The sequence below is a fragment of the Pezoporus occidentalis genome, unplaced genomic scaffold (assembly GCF_034315485.1).
Source record: "Pezoporus occidentalis ecotype Australia unplaced genomic scaffold, CSIRO_AGI_Poc_V1 ctg132, whole genome shotgun sequence".
Taxonomy (NCBI): domain Eukaryota; kingdom Metazoa; phylum Chordata; class Aves; order Psittaciformes; family Psittacidae; genus Pezoporus; species Pezoporus occidentalis.
In genome coordinates this window covers 213,985-228,354 of record NW_026913126.1, presented here as the reverse complement: position 1 = coordinate 228,354, position 14,370 = coordinate 213,985, and the positions used below count along the sequence as shown (strand labels likewise).

Here is a 14,370-nt window from a genome sequence, read left to right as displayed (position 1 = left end):
AAGAGGCTGAGAAGGCTGGGACTATTCAGCTTGGACAAGAGAAGGCTCTGAGGGGAATCTCATCTATGTCTATAAGTATCATCTGATGAGAGGGAACGAAGAACGTGGAGCCAGACTGTTCTCAATATCACCCATAGCAGGCAGTAAGCATAAATTAAAATTCATTAAATCCTACCTGAACACAAGAAAACACATTTTTTTTACTGTGAGGGTGGTCAAACACTGGAACAGGTTGCCTACAGAGGTTGTGGAGTCTCCATTTGCATAGACACTCAAAACATGACTGGACATGGTCCTGGGCAAGCTGCTTTAACTGGCCCTTGATTCTCCAATCCCATCAGTCCTCCTAAAGTTTTTAAGGGTAACCATTTTAAGATTATATCGCCCAATTTTCTAAACAACTCACGATGAGCTTTCTCAGGCTAAGCTGATCTGAAAGCACCTCACTCACCCACTAATCTCTAAACTGTTTCAGTATTTTATCCTGCATTGCTGCCGTTTGTTACTAGTGTGATTTCACTTGCTAATGGGCATCATTTGACATTTAACAAAGACTGAAACAAAAAAGACAGAACACTTCAGACTTCTTAGTATCAGTCATGGAGCAACCCTTTCTTTGCTCTTCCTTTTACAAGATGTGTGTTTTGGCCCTTTTTGAAGTTGGGTGCAACATCTGCTTTCCTCCAGTCATTGAGGACCCTTCCCTGGCTTCTGTGACCTTTCAAAGATGTTGGAAAGTGGCCTTTTAAGGACATCCGTTAGTTCTCTCAGCTCGGCTGGATGCAACCCATCTGGTTCCATGGACTTGTCTGGGCTGAGTTCTCTCAAGTGATCCCTGACTTAATCCTGATTTACAGCAGACAGCTCTTCTCCTTGAACCACTTCCCTAAGCCCAGAGGCCTAGGAGACATTCTTGGTGAAGACTGAGAAAAAGAAAGCATTGAGTATTTCTGCCATACCTGTCTGTTGTCACTAAGTCATTTGCACCATTCAAGCAACAGGTCCACATTTTCTTTGCTCACCTTTTAATATTAATGTAGGGGCAGAAGCTCACCTTATTTCCTGTGACATCCCTTCAAAGCCTCAACTCCATTTGAGTTTTGGCTTTTCTGACACCATCCCTACATGCCCAAGCAATGTTTTCACATTTTTCCTTTGCAGCCCATCCCTGCTTTCACCTTCTGTATACTGCCCTTTTGCATCTGAGCTCTATCATGGCTCCCCTGCTTACCCAAATCGGTCTCCTGATATGTCTGTTTGCTCAATGACATAATAGTGTGCATGCTGTTTTGCTCTGAATCAAGCTTCATTTTATAAATTACCATTTCTTTGACACAGGTTTGTTTAACATGGGTGAATATGTTTGTATAGAAATATTTCACAAGCATTTAACACAGTCAATGTAACTTTACCAGAAAATAATACAGGTATGTGATGTTGGTTGACTTTTCGTTAAGGAAGAAAGCCCAACAGATTAAATCCATGCAGACTTAGGAATGATTTATATCAGTGAGTCTCTCTAACATATTACAAAGCAAGTTTTAAATACATGCACTGAAATAGTGTGTGTGGGGGGTGCTCAATCTAGGAGTTCACCAGCATTCTGGATTCCCACATATCTTCTACTTTTATCTGGAGAGCAGATTTTTAAACATCAGTAGGGATATTAGGTTTTTGTATGTAGCAACACCCTGGCCAATTTTAGCTGTGGAACGCACAGATGGGTACGCAGAATGATGACAACATAATGTCCCTTCAGTTTATTACAGATCATAAAACTGCAATTAAATAAAATTTGTTATGTGACAACTTGATTTGCTTGTACACTCCAATTGTATTTTAATTCTATTTTTATGGTATTTGGTACACAGACTTTGTTTCTATTGTTTTCAAACAAATAACAACAGCTTAGTAAGTTTCAGAAAGTACATCAGAAACTCACAGAGGAAAATAATTGTAAAAACACCTCCAAATTTCCATGAGGCAATCCTTCTTCATTTTACCTTCTAAATGGGTAGCACAGATTCTTTTACAAATTACTGTCATCATAAAGAATAAAGCTACCTCATTTGGTAGTCAGTTGTGACCACACAGCAAGAAACAGAGTTTTCCAAACTAAAAAGAAACACATAAGATATTGGGGATATTTTCAAAGGCAGCTTCTCCATGCATGAGTTTGAATTCTACTGACTTCAGCAAAAAAGACAAATAGTAGGAGGGCTGCAAGTTACAACTTTAGCATCTAAAGACTCTTCAAGCAGTTACTCAGATGAGATTTCTAGTTTTGGTTCTTTCTGGGCATTAAAAACTACTGAACAGTACAGTAGTAGCACTCAAACCCAATGAAGGTCAAACTGGACAGTTAGGCAGAACATCAAGATACAAAAAATTGAAATAGAGCACAGTGAAGCTGACTTTGTCTATGACAGACAAATGCAACAAAAAGATCTCTAGGTGCAATGATTATGCTGTGTGCTTATTCACTTGACCTCTCTACAGAAATAATACTACAAAATAATGCAGAAATATTTTCAGATTATGTTTTTTTATTCTGGAATCAGATTTCATCATGAGAAACCAGGTGCTAATTTGTTCTTCTTCATATAATATTCTTGAAGGATAAAACCAGAGCAACTGAAGTATTTTGATGATCATTTATGTACCTTCTGATTTTAGAATTTCACCACTTTACTACTATCAGCTCATGTAAACAGGGTAGAAACTCAGTCAGAACCTACACTCTTACAAGTAACTATTTCAATTGTGTATGTTAGTTATCTAGAATCTAATACAATGATTTCATGGTAACTCTCTAATTCAAGAGCAGAAATTGTAAGTGCAGAGAATGATACTGCCAAAACAGAAGTTGAAAATAAAATCCAGGAGTTCAGTTTGCTAGCAAAGCACAACCTCTCATGTGAAACAGTAAGGTAAGCCTTATTAAACCGGGCTTTTCTTGCTTGTTCTTTTTTTTTTTTTCCTTCATTTAATTATTAATTTCTTGTCAAAATTAATATAAAATACTTCATAGGTCAATAATTATTTCCATTACCTTAGAGTGACAAATGTTTTCCAAGCCTTTTTATCACCATACAAAATATCAAGTAAAGATTTGTGGATGCTAACTTGCTAATTTCTCAGCTTTTGATATTTTGCCCTGTTCTTCTATAATATATAAAGCTTATTATTTAATATGGGATTATCTGGAAAATAATTTCCATCTATAGGTGTATGGAAAAAAAATCCATTATACGCCATCTATCATCTACAGTTTCATGAATTTTACTCAAAGGAATAAGAGCTGATGATGAGTAACAGACAAAATCATACACTGATATACACAAACTCATGACAAATATCTATTTGCCAGAGTAGATTTCAAGTCTCAGACTTACTTGGCAGCAGCATCTTTTCTCAGCTGTTCATGTTTCATTAGAAGATTCTTCCTCTCTTGAAAAGCCTTTCTAACTTTGTATCCTTTGTAGACAGCTTGAATTTTGAAAGCAGCAATATCCTGTATGGCAGCTATAGACAGAGCCCCATGTTCTAACATGAACTGAATCACTTCATGGTGTTCACCAAGCAAGGCATAATCAAGTGGAGTGTATCTAGAAAACAAGCAAAACAAGACAAACCCACAACTATTATCATTGAAGTAGCATTCTAACCATAATGTGCATTTACTTAATCCACATTTCATAATAAGGGACCTTCTTGTATGAAGACAGATTAAACAATGGTTTTTGAATCCGTCTTCATCTGTTTAACACAGGCTGTTTTACTAAATTTTTAATACTTTTTTCCTGTCTTACTCATTCTACACATTGTGACTATTTTTAAGACGTACTTTAGTCTCCTAATATAAAAAGTGGGGAGGGGAGGAGGCAGACTACATGCTATATTGGATCAAAATCCTCCAAAGCCCAATACATAGCATTAACTGCTTTAGGCAAGCAGTCTTACAAAGGTGTTATTGAGGTTCTCATAGAGAAATATAAACTAAACAAAATGCAAGTTAAAACATTTTTTGTGTTACTCCTATATGAATTTCAGTTCTAGAGATTTACTGTCAAATCTGGCTTAGCTTCTATAAGAAAGACTAAGGACAGTATGACTGACCAAGCAGAAAGACCACTAGGAAGACTTATGTCTGTTTTCAAATGGATACAGGTGCTAAAAATATTAAATACTTTGGTTTTTAATAGTGTCAAAGATGCCTAACCCCTTTTAAAAATAATTCCCAAATTTCCCATTGTCACCACAGGAAAAAAAATTTACATACCTCCCTCACCAACACTGAAACATTAGGCAAAGACATTTACTGACTGAAAATCATCATTCACAAACCATAACCGAGACCAAATAATACAAGACTATTAAATAGCAAGTGTCAATGCATGCGACTGTGAAAATTAGGGCTCCTCTTGATGGTAACTTGCTAGGACACAATGCTGGTAAGCAAAGAAAACCAGACAGAAAGCAGAATTGGACTTGCCACGCAGCAATGATTTGATGGAAGGATTAACAGTATCTGAACTAAAGTGTCTGCAGGAATAAAGGCAATGACATAACATGAAGATTTGTATGTCAAGGTGTGCTGCTGATAGCATTTAAAGAGATACAGATTTTTGATAACTGAAGAATGGGAGCTTCAGAAGGGACACCCTTTCAGAAAACCACATTTTAAAATTATAACCGGTTTTGAAAATTTTAATTAAAGACACAAAAGATACTAAAATAAACTTTACCCACATGTTACTCAGCATGTGTGTGCCAAGACAATGTATTATATTACTGATCCCAGTCACAGAATCATAGAACAGTTAGGGCTGGAAAGGACCTTAAGATCATCGAGTTCCAACCCCCCTGCCATGGGCAGGGACATCTCACACTAGACCATGTCACCTGAGACTCTGTCCAGCCTGGCCTTGAACACTGCCAGGGATGGAGCATTTATCACTTATAAAGACTGTATTTTTAAATGTAGATTCTCTAACCCCATTGTAGCTAACTCTGAAAGCAAAAAAGTTACTCAAATCAAATCTGAGTACGGGTTTGTATGACTGGACACCTCCCATTCAGGGCTGCTCACATGTGCTCTTTACAATGAGCCATTTCTCTGCTGCCTCAGTTCAAAGCCTGTTATGAATTTTCTTTTCCACTGGTTATCTCTAAAGCAGACAGCTTTTTAATCAAGCTTGGTTGACAGGAAAACATGCAAAGAAGACATCAGCCAACAGCTGTTATATACGTAATTTAGCACGTAGTTGGTCAAGCAGCAGCTAGCCTGTCATGCGCCCTGGATGTCAAGTTGGATTATGAAATAAATTTGCCAAGAACAACAAACCTACCACTCTACGGACTGGCACTTGATTGTGTACCTGCAAGCAAGTGGGCTGCTTAAAATCCTAGATGCAATCTCAGCTCCATCTTTTCCGAAAACTATTTAGTTTTAACTACTATGTTGGAATTTTGAACTGGTATTTCATGTTGCACTCTAAGAAAGTGAAGAAGGGAAGCTTCTTTCTATAGTTACACTTGAAAAACTTTACTATCTGGTGAAATTGTTACTGATTAAAAACCAATTTCCTTAAATTACAGATGAACCATATATATGAGGTTATTTTTACTCTCTTACAACACTCATCTTGATTTTTCCATTTTCCAAGCTTCCAATCTCTTAAAAATAAAACAAGAATTTGTAGATGCTTATTAAAAGTCAACTGTGCATTTCTGACATACAATATATATACATTTATTCTATTTAAAAATTCTTTCATCTAGAAATATTTGGGATCTGTTTTGTTCTGCACATGAAATAGTGCTTAAGGACTGACATTTGGAATACTGCTAGTTATATCTTGAATAATGTAAATTTATACGTAAAAATATATATTAATGCCATAAGGGAAACAAAAACAGATACTAACTGGATGACTACAGTAAAACCACAGCTAAGGTCTTTTCCCTGACATTTGAACGTCATTAGAACATTTGTACAAAGTGAAGAAAATAGCAGCCTCCTTTCTGGCAAAATAGTGGCCTTTAATCTTACTTATGAAAAGTAATTTAATTACAACTATTTATTTAATTTTCTATCAAAAATAACTAAAGAGACCATTGACACTACATAATTAGGAACTACTTATACTTTCGTTTGTGTTTCTCAATAAAAAAAAACAAGAATAGAAAAGGAAGAGAGATCTCAGTGGTTTAGAGTAGAGAACAAAACAGAAATGATGAGGGAAGAAAGCAATTAAAACTGGGATAAGTATGGAAGACTCAAATTTAGCACTAAAATATAAGGGTTTAAAATCCTTGAGTTATTTAAAATGCTTAAAATGTTGAAATATTCACATTTATATACTGAAATATTCACATTCATATACTGATCATAATTTTATTTATAATTATGAGGGGTTCATCTACTGTAAAAAAGGCATTATACATTTCTGCTAATAGTAATTACCTTCACAGTCAGGTGACTAATTTGAACTCCACAATCAAAATCACTTTTAAAAAACTATTATTTATATGTCAATGAAAGACAAAGAAAAGAGATGCAAATGTACTGTCTCTTTATGATTATAGGAGGACTTCTTTTTAAAAAAAACCTAGGCCTTCAGCATACAGTTCACCACCAGGTAATCTGTAATTACTATTTTAAAATGTAACATTTCTCACGTTTTCTTTCTCCTCACTATATTCCTACCAAATAGAAAAATTCCAGTCTACTCCAAACCAGCAGAAATGCCTTATCCATCTTTTCTCTGCACATATCCACTGTCAACTTTATATATCTTAGAAAGATCTTTAATATTTCAAACAAGACTAGAATGAGTAAATACTCATAGAAATCTAAGTTCAAGGTTTGAAAGTGTACACAGTTGAAGTTGAAATGTCTTACTTAGAGATTTTCACATTAGAAAAGCTGCTTACAATGAAGACTGCAGCACTCCTTTTAGACACAAGATTCTGATTTTCTAGTAATATCTGAACACTTAACATTTAAACCAGTACGCAGCACTTTAAATTACAAAATAATGCAATCAGACAAGCAATACCTCTCCTCGCTGTTCTCCATATGATTAGGGAAAGCATCAAAACCAAGCAGCAACTTTATAGCATCAAGGTAGCCATTGTTACAGAGCCAGTGCAAAGCAGTTCTTCCCTGTAAACAACACAGCAGAACAACAATAAATGTTGTCCCCAAACTCCATCATGCCACAATAAAAGTTGTAAATCATACTGTAATTCAATGCTTTTCTGGACATGAAGGACAAAGTGATTCTTCTAAATAAACTTTCCCGTTAAAATAAAAGAATACAACACTTAAAAATTAAGTAATCTTTTTTTTAAAAAAAACCCAAGATTACGACACTCGTGCTCTTCCACATAAAGCAGCTGAAAAACATGATTAGGAGACTAGCTCTAGAGCCAGTTTCTCTGCATCTATGCCACCTAGGTCTAAAGCAGCTCTCATCAAGTCTTGTAGTTCAGACTGTTTTCTAAGCTGCTCCAAAATACTGTGACAAAACTAAAATAATTACTACAGAATTCAAAATCAGATGAAGCTTAAGGAGAAAATGGCTCCAGCTGTGCTTTCAAAACGAGCTTGATTTCACACGTCTAGTTTCTCTCACATGAAGCAAGTCCAACTCTCAAGCTGCACTTGATAAGTCAGGTCATACGTAACCACTCTTGGGACTGGGATCACAGAACCACAAGATGATTACCTCAAGTTCTGTTAATATCAACAAAACATAGATATTTCACTTCACTTTCAGGCCATATCTCCTGTCTGCATCTTGCTTTTCTGAACTTCAAATGCAGGAAATAAGGTGTGGTACCGCAGAAGAACATGAAGACATTCTGAGTTCAGTGCTAGCAAGCTGCCCCTCGAGCCCCAAGGGCTGAAGAGCATGCTGCTGTGTTGTGTGGAAGAGGTGGAGCTGGTGTGCTTAGCTGTACTCAAGTTGATGCCATACACAGCTGGCAGCAAAATCACCTCAGCATGCTCTGTAGATCTCATGATAAAAAAATCCTTCTCCATTACCTGGAATTATCCATGCCTTACAATGAATAGCTACAGAAAAGTTTAACAAATTGGGTGAAATTATTTTGACTGATAAAGTTCTACCGACTTCTGAGAAATTATGTCATATAACAAAGAAATCTGTTATATGTTGCACAATTATTCTGGTTCCTAATTTCATTTACTGCTTGAATAATGGCACAAAAGAGCACGTACACTAATCAGCGTTGGTTTTTTTTCTCCTGAAAGAGTGATACCTATGTGGATACTTATGTGGATAAGTAATGGAAGCAGTTCTTGTGCAGTTTTACTGGTAATATCTTACTTCCTTTATCTCCATGCTGAAGAAACACACTGCAGGGTATAAAATCACATTCCCACATCAGCTGTTAATAAGGAACAATAGAAATTAAGAAATCAAATGACTGATTCCTCATAAGCTCACATTTTGATAAGGAAAAGTCAAAAGTGAGATGCAAAAATATGAATCTTAAATTCCTGCTGCATATTAAAATTCTTCTTTTCATTCAAGACTTCAGAAGTGAAGCCATAAGGAAAATTACAACAGGATGTATTTCCTTTTGGATGTATTTCCTTTTATGACAAACAGCAGCAAAGATGCTTCTATGTCCCAGAAAAGAGAATTACCATGAAGAAAAGCAAAATGTTTTTATTTATGGTTATCCTAAAGTTAATTAAACAGCTTAGTAAATAACAACATACCTCTTTATCCTGAATATTTGGATCTGCGTTGTTTTCCAGCAAGACTACCATGCAGTTAATGTAGCCTCCGTAAGCAGCACACTGCAGAGGTGTTCTACCTGCATAATCCTGTACGTTAGGGTTGATTTTATTTTCTATCAAGATTTGGCACACATCAGCATTTCCTCCCAGGGCTGCCCAGTGAAGGGGCGAATGGCCATCTTGGTCAACCAAATCTACTCTTGCTCCTCCTGTAACAACAAATACATTTTTGAACATAAAAAGAAAATGCTTTTGAATGCAAAGAAAATAATTAAGTTATGTTCAACTAAACTTATCTGGTAAACTGACAATTCAGAGAAAGATTTCTGAAAGTAACTTCCAACTTTGTTACTCAAATCTTAAAACTTAAAATCAAACATAGTTTCAGTAAGGGTCAGGCGTCGAACTTCCTTACAAGCTTCTGAGCATCATCTCTGATGCTTTAGAATCTTCAGATCTGTCAAATGTCCTTGAAAAAAACTAGCCTATATTAATTTTCAGTGAAACTATTATCTATAAAATCACTTCTGAAGATTAGACTTCAGATGAAAAATTTTAAGTCTATAAAACAGACAAAATACAGTGTAAGAATGGCTTTTGAAAAATGCTTGATTTTTTTAAATTCAAGCATGCCAAGACTCTTCCATGCAGATAATTAATTTCTTTACATGTACTTGTAAGACGAAAAAACTCCATGCAAAACAGAATTCCAGTAATACAAAAACTAGAATCCACCAGCAACAACTGTCTGTATCATAAAACATGTAATTAAATATAACTCAGATTCTGATAATCGAAATTCTTTCATCTACATAAGCTAAATGGCACAGGGGGTGAGAGGAAGAGCTCAACAAGGGGTTAAAATATGCCCAGTGAAGCTTTTCAGCAAGAAAGGTTGGTGGATAGAAAACTTGTATCTTATTAGACTGGATACTTCAACTGTCCTTAAATGGGATAATATTCTGAGGGAGGAGGAAGACTGCTTCCAGCTACTCAGAACATTTCTGTGAAGCTAAAATGACATTATTTTGCATCTAAGATGCCCCTGTTCTTTCACTATACTTCTTACACTTCAGCAGAGTTCCTACAATTATCTCAAACTGTGTATATTGTTAAATCTTATTTTTGCCTACAAATAAAATACCACCTATAAAAAGCAACCAGAGGAAAACATTAATTCTAAAATCATATAATTGAGTTGGAAGAGACCTTTTAAGGCCATCTAGTCCAACCCCCTGCAATGAGTAGGGACATCTTCAACTAGATTAGGTAGTTCAACTAGGGCTGTCCAGTCTGACCTTGAATGTTTCCAGGGAATGACTAAGGTTTTTTGATGACTACCTTCATTAAAAAAAAATGAAAGATTCATTTAAATGGTCAAAAAGTCTTCAAAGAAGCCTAAAAATGCTTTCTCATGAAACAGAAGAAAGCTTAATTTGGTTTTGTTTACTGGAGAGAAAAAAAAAAAAAAGGACAGAAAAACAATGACTTGCTAGGGGAAGAGGCAGTCTGAGACACTAGAATGTACTTGAAAAGGCTGGAGCAGAAAAGAGCTGTGAAAAGAACCATCCCAACTTTGAGTTTTATATTTTAACACTTCAAGCCTTTTTGCATAACACTCTGATAATCTTTTATAGCATTGTTTCATAAAGGGTACTTAGAGACAAAACCTGCTTTAGGGAAGTAATTTTCTACCCCTGTCTCTTGCTTAGCTACAGTTTATTTTTCAGTCCCACAGAAAGTAGCACCAGAATTCTGAACAGGTTTGTAAATTCCTAACAGCTGACCTCTAATGAGTGTTTGTATCACTTCTTTGTGTCCCATCTCACAGGCTCGGAAAAGCGGAGTGTGTTTCATGACATCCAAAGCATCCACCTGTGCATTATGTTCCAACAGCAATTTCACTGTGCTGACATGGCCAGAAAGGGCAGCAGCATGTAAGGCTGAAAGAATAAAGCAGTAGGAAAAACAAGTCACAATGCCATTAGCTCTGGATATTCACAACCAGAATAGTCAAAATTAATTTCAAGCATTTTGGTAGAAAAGGTGTTTTGCAACCACACGAAAGTGAAGAATTGTAACAAGGGATCACTAACCATATTTTCTTGCCTTATAAGCAATAAGCAGAACTGCCAGCCCTGAAACATGTGTCTGACTTACACGAATATGCATTTTAACTTTAAAACCACCAAGAGTGGCTTACAAAGAGGATTTGTGGAAGGTTAGCAGCTTCTGATTTAGAGAACATAACATGACCTACTTTTATCTCTCTTCTGTGTCATTTCTTACATCACCCTGATGAAGATGAAACTGCTCACTGCTAGTGAAAGGAAGCTTTCATTATTTAATGTTCTCCTAAAAATACCTTTCTTATTTCTCTAAAATAAGCAAAGCTGTCTCAATTGAAGCTAACTGCAGAGTACTAATGTCCTGGGTTCAGCAATAGCTTCAGCTGTTCCTGCCCCACCCCCTTTTTTTCTGTTTTCAGAATTACTTAGAGAAAATTTTACACAAAATTATGTAGCAAGGCCATCACATCTCGCACAGTATCTGTAGCTCCTTTTTTTTTCTTCAGGAAAAAGAAACAGATGATGGAAAACCAGATACTGCATTTTGTCTCTTCCCTACAATTTATGAATCCTTTTTGTATAAAAACTATGCAAGTTGATTCTGCAGACTCCTACTCTTCCATAGTTTTCTTTGCCCTCTCATAACTTTATCTCTGAAGTCTAAAGTATCTAAAGTAGCTCTGTGTTATTTGTTGGTTTGGACTCAGTCACTTCCAGACTTCAATGAGTCCAAACCAACAAATAACACAAAGCTATTTTAGATACTTTAGACCTCAGAGGCAAAGATGTGGTGTCCTACAACTGAAGTTGTTATTATTGCATCACACAGCATCTGTCAGCTGGAGTTGAGGAAAACGTTGAAATGCCAGTCTGACCAGTACATGGTTCTTTCTTGAGGAAAGGAGGATTACACACACCAATGAGATTTCAGACCCATGGAGGACACATATATTGGTGACTTCACTTACAATTTGATTTTAAAATGCTTTGGATTATTTCCTGTAGTCAGCAATTGAATCCGATCATCTACATTCTCATACTGCCTTATGTGTAGAGTATTTCACAGATGACAAAATCAAAATAATTCAGAATAAAAATACACAACAATGCAATTCATATATGTGTACTTAGTAAAGTGAATCCAAATTTCCCCATGAAATTTCACAAAAATCAATCTTTGCTGAGAATTCAGCCTGCTTAAGCAAGCAAAATGTGAGGCTGTAAACAGTAACTACATGCCTCTACTTGTTTAATGTTAAAATAGGCAGGGTCAGAATGAAGCAGAGGCATTATACAGAAAGGCACACCATGAAGGCCAATGCTAGAAGGAATTGCTTCTTGAACCATGTCCAGAATATCAAAACAGGCTTTCTGTATTTGCCAGCTAATGGTATCAGCCTCACACAGCCTCTGAAACAGTAACCCAGCATAAGCTGTTACACAGGCACTACTAAAATGCACAGGTTGTTCACACTGTCCATGAATCAAAACCAGCTGAAGTGTGTTGCCTTAAAACACACATTCTCAAAATTAGTGATAGTACCTGGAATTGTGATCCAGACAAATGAGGTACTTCCTACAAGAACTGGGGTCACAGCCAGAGACATGTGGAGAAGTGCTGCCTTAATAATTGAAATCATGCCTTTAAGATGACACTGATGTTTAACTGTTATATATCCAGTTAAAAAGCATAGGGGCACTTATCACACTAATGAAAAACATCTGTAAGCAGCAAGATCTGCAGTAGTGATGCAAGTGGGTGGCTATCAGTAGAAATTTGACAAGAATGAGACTCCCTGCCATGCCGTAAATTTGGATGTGCCTGGTTTTCATGGTCTGGCCTCACAGTAAACTCTAGGTTCTGTTTTCTGTAACTGCATTTTTTATGAAACCAAAGGCAGTAAACCACTCCATCAGATGACACATGGGGTGTGTATAACAATGCAATAGAAAAAGAGCTGCTGTGTCAGCTTGGCCGGTTCTTCCCCCCATCACTCATTCTGACGCAGGCATCTTGTTTCGCACTTTGTGCTCAATATTTTCTTGTAAGCCAAATTTTCTGTGATGGAGTCACGGTGACTGAAGAGATTCTTCAGCCAGCTGGTCACAATAGGCCCTTTGTTCAGCCGACAGACAGAGCCCTCTCCATTGTACGCAGTGACGGCAGAACTATAAAGCTGCCCCTGTAATGCTCCTGCAGTGCTGATCTCGGAGAAGAAGGAAATTCCTTTCCCTTGGTGTCATTCTCCTACACAATACAGAGAGTCTCCATGTTCTAGCAGAGCTGAATGGAGAGCTTGCTCTTTTTAAGTAAATGCAAAAGGCTGTGTTAACGCAACATTATAACTGAGCTTAACTGAGTTGGCACACACAAGTCAGAAAAACACAACCTTGAACTCTCCGCAGCAACTGTATCCCAGGCAGGGTGGCATCTATGCTATTTTCTATTAATGCATAGTTTCCCGTCGGAATACAACACTTTTTCCCTCACCAAAACTTGGAAATGATTAAGAACCTTTGGGAAAAAAAAAAACAAAAAACAAGCCAGGTCTGAAATCAGAGAGTGATTTACTGGTGGGCTTCAAGTTTTACAGCTCACTATAATAAAGCCCATGATACTGCACATGCTTGCACAATGGTAAAGTTCAGACTGCTTGACAGCAGGCGATGAAAAGCATAGGTCCCCACTTTAAGACTATTAGTGTGTTCTGTACCAGAGCAGTTTCAAGTAATGAAAAATCCATTCATTTCCTTGGATTAAAAGCCCTACAAGAAAATCAAGATTAAAAGGTGATTACACATCACTGCTATGAAAGGTTTAAGACTGAAAGATAATAAACCCAACCACCTGAATCATTCAAGCATGAAATCTACACCTGAGTAATTTCAGAAACACAGTATGTGATACTGTGCAAAGAAGAAAACCCTTTGCGAGGAGGTTTTGCACAGTGACTACATTACAGCACCTTAAGTTCTGAAAACAATACTGTGAGGTATTTAAAAGGGAACTGATAAAAGACAAAATAAGACTAAACCTGAAGAGTATGTAGCCTGTAAAACCATCAGACATGAAGATTGAGATTTTATTTGTTGCACTTTTTTAACCTCAAGAATTACAAACTATCATAACTTGGAAAAAATGGTATTTTTGTGTGTTAATTTGTAATGAAAGCAAGAATTTAGATAGTTAAATAGAATTTTATGGTAACTGTACTTGGCTTTTGGTGTAAAGATCCACCATATGAAAGTAATATTCATACATACTATCTTTCAAATCCTGAACAATGCAACCCAGACATTGTGTTTCTTTACCATTTGTATGTTATTTGAAGTGTGGTCTGAAAAGAGAAAAGTCGTTAAACTTGTATTCTTGTTTTTTGGTTGGGGTAGATATACGCTGCAAGTTTCCTAAATCTAAGCATGCACCTTAGGCTAGTTTGGGTGTATGTCCAGCCAAAAGATAATGCTCAGTATACTTAAAACAAATGTAGTAAAATTTATATAAACAAACACTGAAATATA

At 36.4% G+C, this 14,370-nt stretch overlaps 1 protein-coding gene across 4 annotated transcripts in view; it reads right to left on the bottom strand.

Annotated features, from left to right (window-relative positions):
* INVS (inversin) overlaps positions 1-14,370 on the bottom strand; it is an 86,323-nt gene that overhangs the window by 17,436 nt on the left and 54,517 nt on the right. For all 4 annotated transcript variants that reach the window (XM_062608928.1, XM_062608929.1, XM_062608930.1 and 1 more), the window contains 4 exons: positions 10,567-10,722; positions 8,759-8,988; positions 7,065-7,171; positions 3,396-3,608 (listed from right to left, as the gene is read on the bottom strand). In XM_062608928.1, the coding sequence (XP_062464912.1) occupies positions 3,396-3,608; positions 7,065-7,171; positions 8,759-8,988; positions 10,567-10,722 (706 nt within the window). The remainder of the gene's footprint in view (positions 1-3,395; positions 3,609-7,064; positions 7,172-8,758; positions 8,989-10,566; positions 10,723-14,370) is intronic.